The following is a 23443-nucleotide window of genomic DNA, read 5'->3' on the forward strand; positions in this document are numbered from 1 at the left end:
TTTTTTTTTTTTTTGGTTTTTCTCCGGTACTGGGAACCGAACTCACGACCTTGCGCTTGCCAGGCAGGCGCTTTTGCCGCTGAGCTAAATCCCCAGCCCTTACACTGCTTCTTAATGAAAAAAGGATGCTTTCCAGTGGATGCGAGGAACAAATGTCCTAAAGATTAGAATTATAGAATAAACAGTGGTACAGTCCCTTTCCTGGAGATCAAGGAGAGGGAAGTGAGGAAGGGATTCTCAGGAAAGTTGAGCAGGGTTTTCAAAGTTCAGACTGTGATACGAGTATATCTCCTGTGTTGGGTTATGATGCAAACTTTACTCCTTAATACGAGTCATAGTCACAAGAGGTTTGTCAGAGGCAAGACAAGGATGTTTACTATCACCACTCCTCTTCAACGCTGAAACATTAGCTGAGCAATCAGCAAGAGAAAGAAATAAAAGGAATACATATAGGAAAAGAAGACAAACTATCCTTATTCACAGATGACATGATCCTATACACAGAAGTATGCCAAAATCCACCAAAAAAATCCTAGAACTAATTGTAGCAAGGTAATTGGATACAAGATCAACACACTAAAATAGCATTCCTGTACACCAATAATGAACCCATATGAGGAAGAAATTAGAAAAGCAATACTATTCCCAACAGATTCAAGAAAAATTAAATACTTAGGAATTAACCTAACCAAGGAAGTGAACAAAGCCTCTAAAACAAAAACTACAGAACTCTGACAAAAGAGACTGAAGAATACATCAGAAAATGGAAATATGTCCCCTCTTCTTGGATAAGCAGAACCCATACAGTTAAAATTGCCATACTACCAAAACTGATGCAAAGATTTAAAGCAATGCCAATCAAAATACCAACAGTATTCCCCAAAGAACTAGAAAAAACAAACCTAAAATTCATGTAGAACCAAGATGAGATATGGAATAGCAAAAGTAATCCTGGGCAACAAGAGCAAAGTAGGAGATATTACAATACTGGATTTCAACTTATCCAAACTACAGAGATAAAAACAGTATGGCACTGGCACAAAAATAGATGTGTGGTTTAATGGGACAGAACAGAGAATGCAGAAACACCCCACAGCACATTCAGCTATCTGATCTTTGAGAAAGCAGCCAAAAACATACAATGGAGGAAACAGAGCCTCTTTAATAAGTGGTGCTGGGGAAACTGGCTAGCCACATGTAGAAGACTCAGTCTAGATCCATTTTCTACTGTTATATGCTAAATTAAAATCAAAATGCATTATAGATCTAAGTATTAAAACAGAAACACTGGATTTGCTGGGGAAAAATCAGCAAAACTCTTGAAGACACAGGCATAGGCAAGGACTTTGTGAACAGAACTCCAATTGCACAAGAAATAACTTCAACAATCAAGAAATGGAATTATATCAAATTTAAAAGCTCCACAGCAAAGGAAACAAGAGTAAAGAGACAACTTATAGAATGGGAAAAATTTTTTTGCTAGCTATTCCCTGGACAGAGGACTAATATCTAGAATATATAAAGAATCTAAAAATATTGGACCTTCCCAAATAAAAGACCCTATGAAAAATGGACACCTGAAATGAACAGACACTGCTCAGAAGAAGTACAAAAGGTGTACTAGTCAGCCATAAAGGACAAGTATGAATCATCTGTAGGAAAATAGATGCACTTTGAGAACATAATGTTAAGTACAATAAACCAGACACACAACTTAAATATCACATGGTTTCTCTTATATGGGAAACCCAAAGTATAAATAAGTTAAAGAGCTAAATAAAAGGAAGATAATAGGAAACAGCAAGATAGCTCTTTTGCAAATGGGAAGGGGACCCAGAGATAGAGGTGGGGGAAGGGAAGGAAGCAAGGACTCAAAATGTGTTATGCACATGTATCAACTCCCCAAGATGAATGTACTCATGATGTACTACAAACACATACTAATAAAGGTTTTAAAAACTGAAAAATCTGTCCTTCACGCAAAATGTTAATTTTAGAAAACTAAGATCTCTTGTGTTTAGAAATAAGTGTTATGTTTCTCACAAATAGTATAATTCAAAAATAGCCAGACAGACCACTGCTTAAGGGAAAAACGATGACTAACACAGATTCTTAAGGCAATGAGAGTACTGCTCTGGTTAACTTTATATTTGGAATTCATAGCATGTAGTAACAAAAAAAAAAAATCAATAAATACTGAAATTTAAAACAAAGAGGTCTGAATGCTACTGTCTCTAAGAGTAAACATGACACCCTTTAAGTAGCTGTGTCCTGCAGACAGAGAGGACCATGGCCAGACCTGCTTCCTGGGAAGAGCCGGGCTGAACCCAGGCTGCCCAAGTTCAGCAGAACAGAACAAAGGATGCTCCTTTCTGCAGAGGATCTGGGGCCTACACGGAGAAAGATCCCCCGGCTGGACTATCAGGAAGGGCCCCAGGAAACCAGTGAAACCCAGTATGCTCAAAACAGGGCAGGAGGCACTGGTGGCAGATATGAAGACATGAAATGAACCCCCAGCGGCCAGTTTAGGACATACAAAATAACTGATCACTATGGAATTAGGAGAAGCAACCCTTTGTTCTCCAAAACAATTCTTTTGGCTTAAAAGTACTTTACATTTAAGAGAAAGAAAATAAAATAATGCCAATGCAAGCAGTAGTTTCTATCTTCATAGACCAAGAACCCTTGACAAGAAAAATGTACAACCTTCCCTCAAATTCTTATGTACCCAATATTTAGCAAAATGTCCAAAACGGAGTAAGTTAACAATAAATATATGCATATGTAACAGACATACATTTACTTAAAAATGAAAATTTCCTCTGTTGGCATCAATTTACAAGAAAGCAAAATATAAGGAAAGTGATAAAGATGACACCACCTAACATTTTCTGCCACATGGTGTTTCGTTAACTCACTAAATCCTCTAAACAATACTACAAAGTGAGCATATTTATGTCCAACTTTCAGATAAGGAAACTGAGCCACGGGCCATATAACACACTCAGTACTGCAAAGCTTGTGAATGGAGTTGGAACATGGATAGGCTGGCTCCACAGCCCTTGCCCTTAAAATCCCGATCACATAGTGCCTCTGTCGTATCATAGATACCACCACCAGTTAACGTCGAAACTAGAAGCAGGAGGCTGTCAGGTGAATAAAACCAAAGGCTCTGTTGTGGGGACCTGATGGGGAACACACATGGGTACTCCTTGTCATTGGACAGATGCCAAGATCCAAGGGATCAGGGATGGGAACATGGAGTATGAGAGCACTACAGAGTCGTGCTTTGGTGAGCTCCGCAGAGATGTCAATCCTGATATCCCTCCTATGGGACTGCAGGGGTCATGAGACAGCACCTCTGTGACTACTGCTGACTGACAGAAGGTGGACAACAGGCAGGTCTTCAGAGTGAAACCAGGTCTAACAAATGAGTGGCCACAGTGTGCATGGCACAAGTCAGATGTAAGATTGTATGAAGACTCTGGATTCTTGCTCTTGGCAAGCTAAGACCGTGTCCAAACAGGACCGTTCGTTCAGTATGATTATTAGTGTCCTGTGGCAGGTGTACCATATTAAGTTCTAGGACTCAAAGATAAAGATGTTGGTGCTACCCTCAACAAGCTTATGTACAAGTGTGGGAGAGTAATGAGCCAAAACTTACAGTGCAGGCAATACATGCTTCAAGAATTTCACATGGGTTCCTTAGGGCACCTGAATCCCACTGACAGGGTAGGGGTAGGATCCAGGAAAATTCTAGGAAGAAGTTTCTTTGGGACTGCATCTTGAAGACACACATTCTGGTTAGACAATCAGGTATGCAACCCACTGATGGCTAAAAACCTACGAGTTGAATAAAAATGTCACTGGGTTATGGAAAATGCAACCAAGGGTGAAGTTAATATGAATAGTGAAGTCTTGATAGTCTTGTGCCAAGTGTGGAAGAGAAGAGGTGCGTCAGTCGAGCATCTCTGTGGGCAGAAAAGCCAGCTCACAGTGGGTCAGACTCAAGGTAGAACTCCAAATACCAGGGCAAAAAGTCCAAGTGGATCTATGCCTATCTGAGGGTGAGAGCCTTTGAAACAATAAAATCACAGACTTTCTAGAAAAAAATGACTGAGAAAATCTGTAAGCTCTGGATGAGGGCATGTTTAATGGTGAAGGTGACAACAGGCTGATTTTTTTTTACCTCTCAGAAACACATTTTCCTGGTTCTCATCATATTCAACAGTGAAAGAACTGGCAAAAGCAAAATGCATTCAGAGCAGCTAGAGTAAAGAGGAAGGGAGGGGGAGAAAAATGACCACAGCAGCGCAAAGCTCCAGAACACATCCAAATGGAAGATGGTGGACTTGTCAGATGGAGAAGGTCCTAAACATAAGGAACACCAAAGTATCTGTGTCAGGGATATCCATTAGCTCTTATAATGATAACAGGGGCAGAGGGCTTTGAGAATCACCTGTCTACACAATTGTTAATAACTACAAGTGAAATAGATACAACCTGCAGGATAATTGTAAGAGACACAAAAAGATGTAAGAAGGTGAACTAGTTATTCTTTTGCACAAACCAGTGATCTGTCCCACGTTCTCTATCTCTTCTGGGCATCAGCCAGTCACCAGGTCACCCTTCACCCTGCCCTCACTCTAATTTAAGTTTCAGTGTACCTCACAAGCACACAAGAACTTGTTAAAAGTCCCTAGGACTCCTCCATGAGGTCGGGATTCAGCGAGTCTGGAGGAAGAAGCATCCCTGGAACCTGTCTTTTAAGGACACCCTACTGAAAGGTCACACTTTGAGACAGTGTCCTATAGCCAGCAACCTTTACACATGTTCTGTCCTAGATGTCTCTTAAATTCATTCCTCTTTCTTCCACCCTCACTGTTTCAACTATAGTCTTCATTTCTGTCCTACACTAAGATGGTAAGCTTCTAAACAGTTTCTCTTTTCCTGATGCATCCCTTCTGGCCATTCCAAAGCTTTCTAAACCAAAGGCTCACTATGGGGGCCTAAGAAATGATCTGGCCCTCACGGTCCCCTGCTGCTCTCCAAAGTCAGTGTGCTGACAGTAGAAAGGAAGCATGGGTGAGCCAGGCAATGCGAAGCATGGCTAAAATTATGTGCCCATAATTGACATGGTAAAGGAGACAGACGATTAAAAGGCCACTGAAGGTCAAATGAACTAGCAAGCTTTATAAGAGACTCTATGCGCATAGAGTCACACATGCCTTTATTATCCTCAGTTGCCATAAATATCTAGATATCATTAGCAAGAATGCAATGTCAGCAAGACTCTATGTCTTAAGTGGTATAGATAAGCCAACTTTTAAAAATTATTACAAAGCATCACTGAAATGGATTATAGCTATACCTACGTGCAGCACTTGCCAACTAATGTTTTCCCTCAAAATACAGAACTTGGAATGCACAAAATCCAAACAGCCAGGTTTTTAAATGAGAAAAACTTGAGATTCAGATTGTAAAGCCTGTGTGGAAGTTTATACTTGCAGTACCTGTGTTTGTATGTAGGAGGTGAAGGGCACTGACCGGGACCCCGTTAAAGAGGGACGAAGATTCTTCTGGCTTTGAGCACACCTCCCTCTGGCAACTCTGCAAGGCTGAGCTGCATTTTAAAAGGCAACACCTGAGCAAGTCACTCAGAAGCAAGCTGGCACTGAACCTTAGGATCAAACCACAGAGTCTGCAAAAAAAATAATTTTGAATTTCTTTTCAATTGTGTACCATTATAGCTGCAATTAAATTAGCTTCAAGCTGTTGTTGAAAAAGCATTATCAGAACTGTTATCATCACTTGCATTTGAAATAGATGCAGAAGGAGTCAGAGTTCAATTTAGCTGTGCAGCAAGAATGCAGGTTAACTGAGTATGCCGTGCAGTGTATGCCTACTCACTACACAGCTGTTCATGCTCAGCTCACCTGCACCTGCTTTGGCCTCACCCTCAGCTCCTCTCCACAGACTTCCTCCTGCCACAGGTCTGCTCACCTCAGTTCTTGCCCAAGAATCCTTTTGTAGTGATCTGGCAACCTGCTTTCGAAATGGCCTGGAAGAAGGGATTCCCACTGCCCTGCTTCTGTCATACACGTTTCTGTGAATTGTAAAGAATCTGAACAGTGTCAAAGGGCTTTTAGCCACCAGTTATTTCTCTCTTCTGTTTGCAAGGATCTGAAGCCGAGTAAGAGAGGAGAGCTTTCTTTAGGTCACAGAATGAAAGAACAGAGAAACAGGAAGACAGCGCGGGGAAGGGCCAAAAGAGGAAAACCATGAATGAGGTAAAAGCCGAGGGGAGTGGGGGCGGAGTTTCTGCAGCTTGAGTCTGTTTCCAGCAGTTCTTGGTAATGGGTTCCAGGTGCACTCTGGGCCTGGCCCCGCCCCGCCCCCCTCACAGGTCGGGGGAGGAAAATCTGATCCTTTTACTCGTGGTGCTGTGGCTGCACATGTTGGGGCCCGGCTACATCCTTCCCTTTCGATTCTCAGCTTTAACTTGGTTTAAAGCAAAAAGCCTGATAAACAGCTGCACAGAACCGCATGTGGAGTTCCGGCCACACCGGGAAAGGCAGGCCCAATCTACATTTTGGAGAAGTGCGAAAATAAAACCAACCAGTTCATTTCACTGTGACGGAAGCTTTTCTTTTTCCCTCTTATTATTTTACTTTATTTTACAAATACACCCTCGGATGTCACCAGCCAGAAATCTGCAATCCACAGGCAAGGATTTAATACTGTCTGTTGCAGGGGAAAAAATACAATTACTTCTCTGTCCAAAATTTCAACTTTCTTTGTTTCCCTCCCCAGTTCTCCTGATTTCCTGTAGCCAACTGGCTCCAATGCAAAAGTGAAGTAATTTCTTTCCTCTGTGATTTATTTTCTGTCTGATGATACCAAAAATACTATGAAGAAAGGGAGAAAGAATGATTCATAACAAATACTTCTGAAAAATATAATGCTAGAGGGATACCTAGGTAAAATGGAATACTGTATATCAAAAACTGTAAAAGAATAAAATTGCATCTTCACATCTATTTCTGTGTAACAATAATCAACTTTTTAGTAAAACTGTGCCAGACACATACTGCTAAGAGCTTCACATGCACCGTCTCCTGTCATCCTTGGAACAGTCCTGCAGGGGAGGAATCACTGGCATCTACAGAGAAGGAACATACTTACCAGGGTTAAGGAAGCTGCCAAGAACACATGGCTAACTAAGGGGCAGGCCCAACATGCAAGCACTATATGGACAGATTCCCAAAGACACTATGGCAGGCCTGCTCCCCTGGGTTTACAAGGTAAGAGCAAAGAACTTAGAAAGGTTGTTACTTAGAAATGCACCATTGATGAACTGCAGCTTTAACAAATCTTGTTACAACCTATCTTTTTTTAATTTATCTTTTTAATTTTAAAGACAATAATGAAAAAAACAAAAATGATACAGAATTTCAAAACAAGATAGGAAATTAACAATAGCTACTGTATTGCATATTGTTATACTCAAAGTAGTTGCTCCATTTACCTATAAAAGCCTCGAGTTTTTCTTTATAGTTGAGTAATACTCCATTGTATAAAAATACATCTTTTTTATCCATTTTTCAGTTGATGGGCATTTGGGTTGTTTTCAAGATTTAGCTCTTACAAATTGTGCTACTATAAACATGAGTGCACATATATTGCTGCTGTATGATTCTTTTAATTCTTCTGAGAAAACACCCAGAGGGAGACTAGCTGGGTCAAATGGGACCTCTAACCCTAGTTTGAGTAATCTCCACACTGATTTCCAGAGTGGTTGTACCAGTCTATACTACACAACAGTGGAAGAGGGTCCCTTTTTCCCCACAGGCCTGCAAGCATTTGTTATTGGTTGATTTTTTGATGATAGCCATTCTTTCTGGGGTGAGATGGAATCTCAGTGTTGTTTTAATTTGCATCTTTCAGATGACCAATGATCTTGAACATTTTTTCATATATTTATTTGACAACTGTATCTCAGATGCCCATTTTTGGGATTGGGTCTTTGATTTTGAATTTTAAACTGTATTTTTTTTTACTATGTAAGACTTGAATACAGAAATCAACCATTTATGAATGAAGATAGCCCCAAGTGCTGACTGCCATACACAGAACATGCTGTCGTGACCACCTTTAGTCTACTTTATTTTTTTATTTTTTTGGTATTTTTCTGGTACTGGGAATCAAACTCACAACCTCATGCTTGCCAGGCAGGCACTGTGCCGCTGAGCTAAATCCCCAGCCCCCTTTAGTCCACTTTAAGTGAAATCCTCCATTGTTCTCAGCCCTAGGTTTATGCTTTTACTAATTATGCCTTCTAAGAATGGTTGGATATTAAGTTCTAATCAAGCTTTTACATGAACATGGAGCTAACTGGGACTCCAAATCCTAGCTCTCATTTAGAAGATAAGATCTATAGGGAGAAAAAAGAGTAGAAGTAAAGATATTGGTGATAAAGAAATAATTTACTATTATATTGGGTTAAAAATATTTTTAAATTTGACTTTTAGATTTGAGTTAAGACAAACTTAAATAACTGTTACTTTTCCAGAGATGAATAATGAGAAAGTATTAGCAGAAACAAGAAAGAAAAAGAAGAGGTCTTCCAGGAGAGGATATGGCACACAGGTAAGTCTCATCTTCCTGGTGCTCAGAAATACACACAATGAAAAACCAGCTGTTATTTCTCAACTGCCACCACCACCATCAATCTTTTAAATTACTTTTTTACCTTATAGTATATGGGTGAAAACAGTACAACTATATATTTCCCATTTAACTTTTTTGTCAATGGCCCAAATTGTTAAGTGAATCTATAAATGTGACCTTTTAAAATCTTTATTTACACTACTCAATGAAATGAACCAGATTAATGAATTTGCATGCATAGTTCATATGCAATTCTGCATACTTCATATGCAATTCTTTTCCATACCAGGCTTCTTTTCTGGTGTCACCATTAGCTTACTGTGTGACTGAAACTTTGCCGAGACTTTACATTGATTATCTCACTTAATCCTTTAACACTGCTATGAGGTAAATTCAATTATTACTACATTATACATTCAGACACTAAAGTTCAGACAGACTAAGAAAATAAATCTGAAGTAACCCAACTAAAGAGTGGAAGATTCAAATGCAGGTAGTATGACTCCAGAGTTGGTTATTTTCCAGCACCATAGAGTACAAGAGGATACAACTGTTTGCATCATAAATAAAAACTAATAAAACTTCTCATTAAATTATGCTTAGACTCAATTCTGAGCAGAAGAAATATCCCTAGCTTAGGTTTTAAGTACACAATGTGTGTATTTCTTCCCCTGGGTGCAAATTATAAAATTACTGAGTCAATTCTTCATTGAATCCCCAGTATGTAAATGAACACAATTTAGTCACTGGTTTTCTTAAGAATAGAACTGTTCTTCAAGGAAATTAGCAAATATAGTCAGGCTGATGAAGGCACTGCAGGTTTCTAATTTCTGTATCAATTATTGATCTCTTTTATAAATAGGAACCAGTCTTCTTTCTCTGAAATGAAATATAGGTAAACTATAACCTAAGACAATGACAGTTCTCACAAAACACTTTTTTGCATATAGTGAAGACATATGATTTAAATGAATAATTTAAACAGGGGAGGGTGAACTGTAAAACCTTTTAACAGTTGTCAAAAAGTGATTATCTGCAACCACAAACCTAAATGAATGTTTAACAGCCCAAGAGTTGTTGTTTTTCAAAAGTTAAAATTTCTACAAAATCATGAAAATGTACTGCCTAAAATGTTAAAGTAGTTCAATTGTCTATTCCTGGTCATTTCTGAAACTAAAATCAGATGTAAAGGCAAATCCTCAATTTCTAACCTTCAGCTTCTTGGAGGTCAAGAGAAAGAAACCAGCTGTTCAGTCCTAGTGAGCCATACTGGCTTCTGATCACTGTACAGTGGTACACAGTTTCGCCGATTTTTTATCTTTACTGCTATAAATAAAGCACTTGTCTTCTAGTACACTTCTTCATACCTCTAATGACTAGTAAATCTGAACTAGAATTACATGAAAATTAAACTTTTATTGTTATCTTTTTATTAGAGATGTCTAATCTCCTCTAAAAGGAGTTATTCATTAGTATTCACACACCTGAATGTTTTATATTATAATAAAATTGCCCTGGTCTCAGACAATTCTTAACACAACTGTATTGTGTTAAGATCTTCATTTACTCAAAAAGGTACTTCACAGTCTGTTAGCCTTATGTGATACATGGCTTTTCACAGGGCCTCTCTGGCACATTTTCATCAGGATGCTAATGTGCCAAAATCTACTTGTACAAAACAGAAAAGGAAAGAGAAGTACTGTTATAGACCATGAAGGTTTTTTTTCTAAGTCATATAAACATATTAACTATTTTAAACTATGGTAACATTTGGTAATATAATCTTGTTAAAATGTTATACAATTTTCACAATCTTTTTATTTTCTTTGTTAGCATCAGGAATGGAATAAGATCAATTAATAAGTCAGAGTCAGAACTACACACATATCTAAACTTTGTATTTGCAACAAACCAAATAAGTTCTTTTCAGTCTAACACACTGTAAGCTTCAAAATGACTACATACACTTAAAAATAATCCTAATTCAATGCCAACTCATCTATACTTTTTTTCATTAAGAAATTGCAGATATTTATCAGAGGACTGGCAAGTCACCATTCTTCACCTCTGTGATATATAAGATATAATTCAGGTAAGATGCAATTCATCAAGGAATTAAATGCACTCATTGATTTTTCTTAGCGTTTAAAAATGAGCTTTTTCTACTCGTATGACAAGTGGCAGTTTACATAATTTTAAAAGGCTATTTCATATTATTTGTAAAACTAAAAAGCCCGTAGAATTCCCAGTTTAGTCAATTGAACCCATATTTTTATGGAAGCATTAATTACAAACAAATAAAACAAATGCAAGGTAACCAAAAAGGGACAAGTTTGTTCTTGAATCTTCAACTTCTGAAAGTAAACTATTACATAATTAGAATCCTTCACACTGATTACAATGTAACACTGGTTTTCCTACATGATTGGGCAATCTGCTGGTTAACTGGATAGAATCTTGTTTATAAACTGCCCGCTAATCCTACCTAACACATTGGCTTTTGGTTCCTTATTGTTGTGTAGTGCAAATAAGTCTTAATTGAGTGAAATTTCTTGCTGGCCAAAGCTTTTAACCACTGAGGGGGATCAGTTAACATGGGAATACAGTTATGCAGAACATAATGGTTTCTGGTCAGCACAGGACCACATACATCTGGTGCTGTTGTTCCTATAGAATTATAATTAAGCTGAAAAGTTCTTATTGCCTAGTGACATCATAGCCGTCATCACATCACATTCATTACTCACATTTGCGCTGATGCTGGTATAAACAAACTGACTCCACTTTCAGTCATATAAAAGTAGAGCACATAAAATTATGTATATTGCACAATACTTGACAATGATGATAAATTGTTACTAATTTATGTACTTCTTATACTATACTTATTAATGTTCTTTTATAGCACATTCCTTCTACTTGTTAAAAACAATTACTATAAAACACTGTACCATGTTATGCCAGCAGTAACCTCACATTGCCTGTTTATTTCCTAGTTACTTATTTACTTATTAATGCCAAGTGTAACAGGGTATACCATCTAGATTTGTGTACGTACATTTTATGACATCTGCCCAATGATTAAGTCACCTGCAGATGCATTTCTCAGAACGTGTCTCCGTCAGTAAGCGATGCGTAACTGCACACACTATGCATGTTAACAAGTGAGGAGAATTCTCAACAGTTAGCATGTGCACTGCTGACTCATTTCTCTAAATTATTTTCTCTCTGGGTAAGCTGCATGCAAACCTCTCCCTTCCACCCTGAAATATGGAAATTACCAGGTCTTTTGAAACTGTGGGCCATTCATAAGCCACAGGCAACACAAATAACAAGCAATCCCTCCCTACACACACATATACACACAAGAAGATATGTGAAAACCTGATCTCTGAGATTTCATTTGAGTATGAATTAATTTCTTTCAATTCCAAAGTGAATACAGTAAGAAGAAAAAGACAAAAATCTACCAACTAGGCTGCACCGCCATCCTCTCCATGTAGTCTTTGGCCATGTCTCGAGCTTCAATGTTGTCGGGATACAGCACACAAAACATGGCCAAGGCGCCCAAGTTGTTCCCATAGATTTCATTCCAGCGGGCACTGTAGTCCTTGGGGTCCCAGGGAGGGAGGTACTCCAAAGGGCTGGAGAGCATGGTGTGCACAGCTTCAGTGAGCCGGGCCGCGATGTGCTCGTGTGAGCTCACGGCCCAGAGCTGCAGCTCTGCCACCTGTGACCTGGAGAAGTACAGCATGGGGTGGCTGTCGTAGTTGGCGTTGGTGAAGGGAATCAGGACTTCTGGGTTCTCATCTGTAGTGTGGGCTGACCCCAGGCAAAGCAGACATATGAAAAACACACTGGGAGCCCCCCGTGTGTGAGTCCTCATCGTGGCATCAGATCTCCAAATCTCCAAGGCAGCCAAAACATCTTCGAAAGATCCTACAGGAGATGAAAAACAAAGTCCAAGACTGCATGTCAGCCTAGGGAACATGGGATAGTTGGAAATTTATGGGAGATAGAGTCCTTATTAAGAAAATGCCTAAATCTTAAAATATAAGGTTTATGGATTTTGACTTTTTAAATATAAAAAATTTGAGTTAAGAAAAACTTCCTAAAACCTAGCTAAGTTCTGATTTTATACAATGAAACACGCTATGTCAGAATTGTATTCATTATGGGAAACACAATTTTGAACTTAGGAAAACAGTATATTTATTCAAGTAGGGAAGAAAAGGGTCTTCTTGGTATTTTTGCTCACATATTACCATACAGAAAAGTTTAGATCTCATGGTGTTTTTTTTAGATATTAAGACATAAACCACAATTACTAGAAACTGGTGGTGACATATTGTCTGGGAATCTGAGTAGGCATTACAACATAAAATAAAAAATCCTGCATTTATTAACATTGCCTCCTTTGTTCTAACTTCTCCCCTCTTCCTAGCATTTTACATTCTGAACCAGGGATTAGAATCAATACGTCTACGAGAATGTAGGCAGACACAATATTATGAGTAAGACTAAACATTCTCTTTGTGTGAACAGAAGATGGAGACAGAGAAGATAAAGATGGAATAAACATCTGCCAAGCCTGTAAGTTGGGGAGCAAGCCCAAGACCAGACTGCTGGAACTAGAACCTGACATGCCTTCATTCAGGATTAAAAAGGTGAAATAACACATGTGCATCTCCTCTTAATATTTGAAACTACTGTCTACTTTTCATTTTGTGTGTGGAATTTTGGTGGTCTTTCAGTAAGTCAGAAATTTAAACCAAGCTCAAATATTTTCTTACCTATCTGACTTCCTTTTCTTCAGTCAGGGGCAGATTTGTGCACTGGTTAAAAGAACATCTTTCAAATGTATGAACACTCAAAAAAAAAAGAAAAAAGAAACCTCAGCCTCGTCTATGTCTCACATCTGGGATAAAGCAGGCATAAAATCCCCCAGAGGAAAGTCAGGGAATTCTTAAAATTCTTAAGAGGGGAAAGGTTATAGAAAGCAGACCAGAAAAAGACAGTCTTGTGTAAATAATGAACAGTAGTTTTCAATTATTAAAGGGAAAAACCGATGGTGAAAACTCAGCCTCCCAAGCTGAACCCAAACTATTTTTCCAAGGAAAATCTGCCTCATCACATTCAGAAGAGAAAAATTAAGATTTGAACACACACTGAAGGTCAAGCCATTGCTCTGTCTCCAAGAGAAAGGCAACATGGCAGCCCTGGCCGCTGCCTTATTCTGATCATCAGTAAATTCTCCACCGTGCTTTAGACTTTAAATACACACACCCAAAAACTCAATGCAGTGGTTTTGTGAAGCACTTCAGATTCAAGAGTAGAACTTCTGATGAATAAAAAACTTAATGCAGCAATGCTAAATAAAACTTATAAAATAGAAATAATGCTTAGGCCCTGTTCATATTATGTCTAGTACCCCAAAGCTTCAAGGCGGCTGCAAAAACCTTCAAGGTCAGAGAATCAGCCAAAAGCAACAGTCTTCTGAGGTTAAGCCTGAGAAGGGGTGTGGTCTCTGGCAACACAGAAAGTGCCTGTCTCAAGTTATGTTCAATTCCTCCAGGGGATTATTTCTTGCTACTTTCAGAGAACAATACTGCTAACACTTAAAAAAAAAAGCCTGAACACGTATATTAAACTCCCAATGGATGCTGTCATCAATGCAATTAATAGTGCAAGGATTTAGGCACCTGGGGAGAGGACAGTTTGGAAGACTCAGTTCACCTTTAATTGGCTCCCACATGCATGCAACTGAAGTTCTTGCAATTGGTTTTTTTTTTAATGGCAGGGATTGCGGGGGTACTTGAACTACCAGGGAAGAGGTAAGAAGATACGCAGAGACCAGAAGTTTTTCCATCTCAGATTCTGCATAAACATTCCCCAATATTTTGCCACTGCAAAGGCCGAGTTGTTTCTGTCTTTCTCCCCCGCTCTACACACCTCCTTTCTACCGAGCCTTGGAGTCTCTGAGATAGTGAGGGCTGCTCCAGTCCTTACACTGGGGTGTCCACAAGCAAAACCTGAGAAACTGCACCCTACTATCCCAGCTACTTCTGCCTTCTTCTGGTAGTCTTCCAGTTACAAAGACATGCCTGAGTATATTTAAACAAGAAGAGTTGACCCTCAGGCACAAAACCTCATGGCGATGTGCCTTTGGAGATGACACTGCCTATATTACAACTATTTTTGGTGATTCTGATTACTGCTCCAAATTCATTGAGAGTATCACCGCCGGAGTTGAGTTACTGCACATTTAAAACATTAACAGCTGTGGGAAAAAGCATGTAGGACAATGCAGAACCCTGCAAGAAATTGCAGAACACTCATCCACGGAGGCCACCTAAGGAGCCAGGACCCAGCACTCGCAGGGTCCCAAATCGTGTGCTCCCTACCTTCTATGCCACCAATGTTCTTCAAGCTATGAAGGCCTTTGTTGATCTATGTGAGGAGTTAGTTTCTTTGTGTCTGGCACACACCATATAAAAGAGGATGGATCTGCTTCCTTACCATACTTCTCAGAAGGAGGAGCCATAGCTTCTCTGCACATCGCAAAGTGCAATGCTGAACCTGACAGATAAAAGGCAGCTCAGAGTGCAAAGGGGTCCCTTCCCTGCTTCAACTCCCACAGCCTTACCACTATGGAAATCAGTATGGAGGTTCCGCAAGAAACTAAACATAGAAACTCCATCTGACCAAGCTATTCCCCTTCTAGATATCTTCCCAAAAGAGTTAAAGACATCATACCATAGTGATATACCCATGTTTATAGCAGTGCAATTCATAATAACTAAATCTTGGAAGCAGCCGATATACCCATCAAGAGAGGAACAGATAAAGAAAGAGATAAAGAAAATGTGGTATTTATGCATAATAGAGTACCACTCTGCCATAAAGAAGGATAAACTTAAGTCATTTGAAAGAAAGTGGATGTACCTTGAAACCATAATGTTAAGTGAAGTAAATCAGACACACAAACTTAAATATCCTATGGTTTCTCTTATATGAGAAACTCAATATATAAATAAAGTACAAAATGAATACAGACAATAGAAAAAAACAAGAGAAGAAAGTTACTACAATCTAGCATGGACAATGTATCTAAAAGTATACCTCGATTTAGTGTAATAGTGTTATGGCTTTATATATTTTTGGCCCGTTAGTCTGGCTGTCAACCTGTATGTATTATAATTAACTTTATAAGGATTTGTAAGATAAATAAATGAATCGGATGCAGGCAAAAAGAGGGGGCTGGAGTGGAAAGGGGAAGAATTGAGATGTGTTCTGAACATGTACCAGTTCCCCACAATGAGTGTATTACAAACATGCAATGACAAATAAATACATATTGATCAATAGATTTTTAAAAGGCAGCTCAGAAGCTGGCTCAGAACTAAATTCTGGGGCTTAACAGCTGGTAGAGTAGATCTCACCATGGAAATAAACAAGGAGACATTCTGTTCCCCTTATTTAAAGCCCAGGCAAGTTTGAAATTTTCCAGAAAAGAATTTCTGCCAAGAAATTAATAGGCAAAAATACAAAGCCTAGAAACAAGTGGCCTAACTGCTATTCAACAGCTTTGTTGTTGTTAAGAAAGAAAGAAGAGAGCAAGAGAGCAAGTGAGTGAGAGAGAGAGAGATTGAGAGAGAAAGAGAGAGAAGCTTAAAGCCTAACCCAAAATTGCTTTAGGCTAACAACTTACAGGAACACCAGTTCCCACGTATCGCTGCATACCTTTGTACAAATCCTACCCACAGCACCTATTTCCAGTCTGTGGGTTTGTCCTTTGACTATCAACCTTATGCACGCTGCTACCCACTCTGTAAAGTGTTACACCAGAAGGAAAGCAGTGTGTCTTATGATAATTTTAAGGGGACCACAAATAGACAGCATTTATGCTAATTTTGTATACTGATTTCAATGGACATTGGGAAAAACTGTAACTATCACATCAAATCTTAGCACACAACAGATGTATAAAGTTCTTGTTTAAAATCTATTCAAGTTTAAAAATAAAGAAGAAATTATGAGCGTAGCAAAAAGTCTTGAGTGTAGTACCTGACTGAGCAGTTTAGGAAATGCTGAAAACACTCAAACAACAGCCTTAAAGGCTAATGGTTTACCAGAAAGTCCAACCCTGATCCTTCCATTCCACCTACCACAAAATAAATACACCTTGTCCTTCCCTGTTCATCTCTCTCCTACATGGGGCACCTTGGGGAAGTAAGTCTGAACTGTGAGATGAATATGGATGGCCTTGCCAACTATTCGCCTGCTGCCTCGCTGTGTTTCAGAAATGGCAGAGCATGGCTTTCCAATTCAGCAACACCTCTGCTGACCAAGCACTGAACTGTTCACGCACAGTTCATCCAAACTCCGGTTCAAGATGCTTCTGCATGACTCTGGAGAGCCTCATTTCTCCTGAAATTCTCCTTCCTCTTTCCTTCTAATCTGGTAAACTAACTTTCATAATCCAGTTTCCCTTCCTATTCTTTTGTCTTACTCTACACAACTCAGATAATAAAACATTTCTAAGTTTTTACTCAATGGCTAAAGTACAGACACTGTGTTACTTACTACAAGATAATTCAAATATCAATTGTATTGCCTCTCTGCCTATATGCCCTACATAGATCTCCAAAGTCTAAGTCTGGCATTATACATAAACCAAATCAAATGAGATATAACTACCTTAAGTATATCTGCACAACGCCACAATAAGCCCAAAATTATTTTGCTTTAATTCTTTTTTTTTTTTTTTTTTTTTGTCTTTTGGAGACAGGGTCTTGCTATGCAGTTCAGGCTGGCCTTGAGCTCACTTTGTAGCCCAGGCTGGTCTCGAACTCGCAACGATCCTCCTGCCTCAGCCTCCCAAGTGCTGGGATTACAGGCGTGCGCCACCATGCCTGGCTATTTTGCTTTAATTCTGATTCCAGTAATCCACTGCAACTATTGCTGGCACACAGAGAAACTTTGTTTCTATGAGCCTAAATTTTTTTCATATATTTGATCTTTTACTTTATCATAACCTAAATGTGGCAAAGGAGTATTGTTTGTGCCATAATAGAATAAATTTCAGAGAAGAACTACAGCCTTAACCTCCAAATCCTAAACCAAGATCCTTTCCTTTAACCAAACTAATTTTTAATAATATCCAACAATATTAGAAGTTCCATTCGGTCATCTTTACATAAAGAAACCACAGAAACAGTGTGCTGAAAAGGAAAGAACTGAACACTAAACTGATGAGTTTTAAAAATGATGGAGGATTTAAAATCCTCAGGGACGGTTTATAGAATGAAACTCAGGGTAGTACAAACGTTCTTTCAGTCCCCTGGGCTTTGGAAAATACAGAAAGTATAAGGGTGGAAGAGAAAAATCACCCTGTAGAAAGTAATACATTCTCAAATTAAGATGGATTAAAAGTCTTCTTCCATGCCAAACTGAAAAAGCACAGCCTAATGAGCATGGAGCTGGGCAGACGTGAGTATAAATCCCAGTTCCACTGTCTGCTGGCTTTGATAAACTAACTTCTATTCCCAGAGCTCCATATCTATCCATACAGTAGTACCTGCATCACGGGGTGATAAATACACGTGATATGCTTAGCTTACACCTCGCATGGACTCAGAGGGAGTTCAATACATATTTATTTTTAATAAAAGAGAAGAAGCTTCAGACCTGTAAGATTATATGAACCTATTCATAAAATATTTTATTTGAAAGAAACCAAATCTTTATACTTTATAGGCAAGATTTAAGGACCTGAGATGCTAAACAACCAGGGAAAGGCCACACTGCTTGTTAGGTGAAATTGGAAAGCAGCGCTCTCTGGACCCTCAGCACATCACTCATAGAAAACTCACCCCAAAGGAAAGGATGTGATCCTTGAAATTTCTCAAGTACATGGTGGGGGCTTTGCCCTAAAGAAAAGAATAACAGATAAATAAACTATTACCTGACTTTGAAGCTTCCCAAAGCTAGTAATGCTTTTTTTTTTTCAAAGACAACGTTTCTCTTATGTATTCCAGGCTGGCCTTAAACTCACAGCAATCCTCCTACCTCAGCCTCCCGTGTACTGGAATTACAGGTATGTGCCATCATACCCAGCAAGGTTAGCAATTCTTTTTTTTTTTTTTTTTGGTACTGGGAGTCAAACTCAGGATTTGTGCTTGCCAGGTGCCACAGAGCTATATCACCAGGCCCTAAAATAGATTTTCTTTTCTTTTTTTTCCTAAGGCTAGTAAATTCTTGATGTACAAAATGTGACTACTCACTGTACATAGAGTATCTAGCTGGGAAGCTATTTCTCGGTATATTTATACTATGGGATGGGTATGTGAATAGTCAGGAGCTATTGGCTGCCCTATTAACCTGAGTCCAGGACCTAGTTCTGGCTCAGTCGGTATCATCAGTAAATGAGTTGATCATTCTGGGAAATGACATGTTACTTAATATTAATCACTGTCCCCCATATAGGTAAACCAGAATGTCAGCATATTCATTTACCATAAATACAACTATTAAGCAACTGGGAGATCTTTTCTAGCTTCACAGGAAACCAACACAGGAAGTAAAATTAGATATTTGTCCAGTGAACAGGAAGAAATCAGAACAAAGACAACAGGAAGGGCCCTGGGCTCGAGTTCACGCGATCTGTGAAGATTGCCACCTTCACTGCCCCCAAAGGAGGTTGCATAGCCAGCATCTGCCAGGTGCCCTTTGATCTGGGTAACGGAACTGGACTTACACTTAGAAAAGAGGAGTAAAATGTATGTCCCCACAGTTCCTGCCTCCATTCCAAGCTCAGCCCCATTGCAGTCACTTGGTTTGCCCAAACCAATAGGTGGGCCAGTGATTAGTCACATGATTAGGACTGGTACAGACACCCTCCACTGATGTCCTGTCTTTACTACAATTGAGGAGCTCCCACACATGAATGTCTCAAAACAGGCGGAGCACAGATCACTGCATCGATATTACACCCAGCTCCCTGTGAAATATGCTTGCTTTTACTTCCGTTGTTAGGGCTCCAATAAAGTTATTAGCCAAATGCAATGGCCTAAGAGTGCTAACGTACCATGTGGAGCTGCATATTTCCTTCTCTGATCCATTTTAGGCTTCTTCCCTCAGAAAAACCCATTTCCTACTATCTGGGAACATTTTGGTACAGTCTCATTTGCATGTACTATTTTACATGGTTTCTACATATTTTAATTAACAGAATATGTATTTAAATTTCTGCCTTCTTTTTTGTTTCAGTTTTATTAGATGCTTAATTAAAACCGAAATGAGTTTTGGAAAAAAAAATTCCTCAAAAAAAACCCTTATGACTTTGGTAAATTTTTTTAGTGAAATAAATCTAACCTTACTCTTATGTGTGTCAAATCCTAAGAAAACAAATGGTTTTGGTACTACACAATCATTCTCTAAAATTGCAATCCCTGGTGTGTAAAGCCTGTGGACTCAGGCAAAAAGACAAACTTAAAAAATGACAGTTCTTAAAGCAAAACAAAGTTCCTTTTACTGGGAGATTACTGCTTCTTTTTTTGCAGGGTGAAATGAAAAATATCTCCCAAAAAGGTCATTTCCAAACAAACATTCACACTATGACGGCACTTGGAACCCTTTAGAATTTACATATACTACTACAGGAGTGATTGCATGCCTGAGTTCACACAGTAAAGCCACACTGTGGGTAATAATAGTATTTACTACCTGCATACACAACATCAGAGAAACTTCGGGTTGGATTCTAAGTGCAGCTCTGTATAATGAAGAACTTTCTGGAAGGTTTTCATAATGTTTTCTCACAACATAACTGAAGGACATTTTCCTTCCTACACTGACAATGGCTACTGTAATTTTGTATGACTTTCCTAAATGAAAAGAACTCATCATCTCAATTATGTTCAAAATGGTCACAAAGGTATTCTACTATCAAATCTGAACATCCCATCCCCCACTTGCCAGAGCCTGGCAGAGTAATTCAGTGGTTATCAAACTGAATGCATAATTTAGTAGTAGAAGTTTGTCTGGTACACAGGAGCACAAAGCTCAGAACCATTAAAGCCCAGCTTTTGAAAGAGTGATTGCCATTTACAATCTAGAAAGCAAGTAAAACCTGTATCATTTTTATGGCAAAGAGAAAGCAGGGCAGAGTTGGCGTGTGCAGTCATTGAAGGAACTACCGGGGCAGTTGCTTACAAAAAGACTAAAGAAAAAATGAAATGAAATGAAAAGATTACCCTTTCTGAGAGAAGCTGTAAGTAAATTTTAGTGTATCTAGCAGGCTAACAGTTGAACATCTTCTGACTGGTATTTACTTTAATTAATTTTTCTTAATGATGCCTAGGAATATAATATCTTAAAGTATTGTTAGACTTTTTTGTTCTTATATTATTCTGATTAATGTTGAATATAATTAAATGTATATCTTGTGTTTTGAGTCTTTAAAAAGTAATAATCTAGGTATTTTATGCTTTTCATTGCATTGCTATCCAGAATTGGAGTATCAATTACCCATGTTTAGCAATTTCTTATAAATATCAATTGATTCTACTATGTGTTAAGCAGCTATTAAGTCCAGCAACTATGCTTGGCATCAAAGACAAAGGGTGAAAAAGAAAAATGAGTCATTTCCTAAACGATGATGGGATAAAAACAGAAAAAAACCCTGGTGTTTCTGAGGTTTTGTAAAACTGCAATACTTGTATTTCTGGCTGGCAGTAAACATGAATAAGCAGTTTATTTAACCCATTGTTCCCAGCCCCAGAGGAAAATTCACAGTCTTTTTTTCAAAATTCCTCTAAAGGGTAAGTAACCAAAGATTTCCTGGGGAAGGGCAAAGGGCAGCTATAGCTTTCTCAGCAACAGCTAACCACGTAAACACACATTTGTGCTTATTACTGGCTAGAAAAACCCTGAAGCACAGAAAAAAAGAGATGAGTAAATAAATAGAGTGAAGCCAACAGCTAATCTCAACCTTAAACAGCTTCAAATAACAGTTTAACCAAACCATGAAATGCTCATGAAAAAACTAGAGTAAAAGCTTTCTTCCTGCTGCAGACTGATGAAAGCAGACAGGTGTCAGGTGAACAAGATGGCGTGGCAGTTGGAGAGGCCTGTCCATCACTGCAGAACTTGTACAAACTAATTGTGTAAACCTACATCTTCATTTAAAATGAGACTCAAATGCTATTTGTTTCATAGACTTGCTGGCAATAAACACCTATAAAGTGTTTGTCATTTCATGACTTTTTTTTAACGCTAGTTATGATACACTTCAGAACATGTAGTGGCTGAAGGCACAGGTGGGTTTGAATCCTAGTTCCACCACATCTTTTGCTATATTCTTGTATCTTCTCACTATAAACTGGATAAAATAATAGTACCTCTCTCGTAGGACTTCTGTGAATCTTAATTTAGCTGATATATTTGAAGTAGTGAAATGGCACCTAGGGTTTAGACAGATACCATCAACTTCTGAGTTCAACTAAGAGGAAATCACTAAGATCCCAGGAGGAAGAACTCATAAAACATATTCTGACAACTTTATTCCCAAAATAGGTACTGTGCATTGTGTACTAAAAATCTTGCAATCTCTTCAACAGCCTAAAAATACCAAAATTTTCATAAATATAAAAATATGTTATGCCTCGAGGTTTCTCCTTTCTGCGCAACTGTACACACATAACATCTGGGGTACTTATTCCAAGTACCGAGTTCACTTGAGTCAGAAAGAAGGCTTCAGATCTAACACTATTTCTTTACCAACCAAAGTTTATAAAGCTCACTGATAACACCAACAGTCAATAAAACATCTTAAATGCAGAAACGTCGGCCTTGATGAAACTAAATAGATGGTATTACTTCTCAATTTAAATATAATTACTCTCAATCTGATGTTTAACACAAACTCATTTTCCATTTCCCACAAGTTAACATATGTTAATTTTCAGTTGGTACCCGGTATAAAAAAAATAAACAAACAAACAATAAAAAACATGAGTCAAAATTATCCCCTCCTCTCCGGGTACCAAAAAAAAATAAACAAACAAACAAACAAAAGTGAGTCAAAATTTTCAGTTGGTAATGTAGCTCTTTCACTCTGTGGATAGCACTGTCTTTAATTCTGCATCACCAACTCTCTCCCCTTGATTGTTAGATATATGACTTTTTTCTTTCCAGCTGTCATGGTTAGTTTTATGTGCAGACGTGACTGGGTTGTGAGTTCAGGGATATGCAGTCAAATGTTATTTCTGCCAGTGTTGGGGGAGGTTTCCAGAAAAGGTTAGTATTTCAATTGGTAAACTGAACAAAGCAGACTGCCCTCCCTAATGCAAGTGAATGTCCTCCAGTACTTTTCGGGCCTGCACGAACGTGAAGGCAGACAGAAAACTCCCTCTCTTTGCCTGCCTGTTTCAGTCTGGGTTCTGGTCTCCCGTCTCGCACTGGTTCGAACATCACCCGTGTTCCTGCGCCTTCAGACTCAGGTGGGAACCACACCATCCAACATGCAGAAGGCACATGGTGGGGCTTCTATGCCTCCATAACTGCCAATGCCCTGTAAAGTTTCCTTCTAGACAAAACGGGGCAGGAGGGGAGATAGGCGCTGTTGGCTGTATTTCTCTGGAGAACCCTGGCTAATACAGGGTTTACTCAGGGTTTACTACTCAGGCCAAAGCCTCTTTCAAAAATTCATTACAAAAACCCAGGGGGCCTTTCGTGGTATACACATTCCAAACTACTCACTACCTACTAT

At 38.8% G+C, this 23443-nt stretch overlaps 1 protein-coding gene across 2 annotated transcripts in view; it reads right to left on the reverse strand.

Annotated features, from left to right (window-relative positions):
* The window catches only part of Dse (dermatan sulfate epimerase), a 44656-nt gene extending 31174 nt beyond the window's left edge, over window positions 1-13482 (reverse strand). Inside the window, exons 1-2 of one of the 2 annotated variants that reach the window (XM_005409751.2) lie at window positions 13464-13482; window positions 12141-12609 (exon numbers count right to left, since the gene is read on the reverse strand). In XM_005409751.2, the coding sequence (XP_005409808.1) occupies window positions 12141-12556 (416 nt within the window). In that variant the 5' untranslated portion in view covers window positions 12557-12609; window positions 13464-13482. Of the gene's footprint in view, window positions 1-12140; window positions 12610-13463 lie in introns of those variants that run through there. The other variant, XM_005409752.2, reaches the window with a different exon arrangement.
* Between the last annotated feature and the right edge of the window lie 9961 nt (window positions 13483-23443).

This window comes from Chinchilla lanigera, unplaced genomic scaffold (genome assembly GCF_000276665.1).
Source record: "Chinchilla lanigera isolate Chin_1 unplaced genomic scaffold, ChiLan1.0 scaffold00125, whole genome shotgun sequence".
In the NCBI taxonomy this organism is placed as follows: Eukaryota; Metazoa; Chordata; class Mammalia; order Rodentia; family Chinchillidae; genus Chinchilla; species Chinchilla lanigera.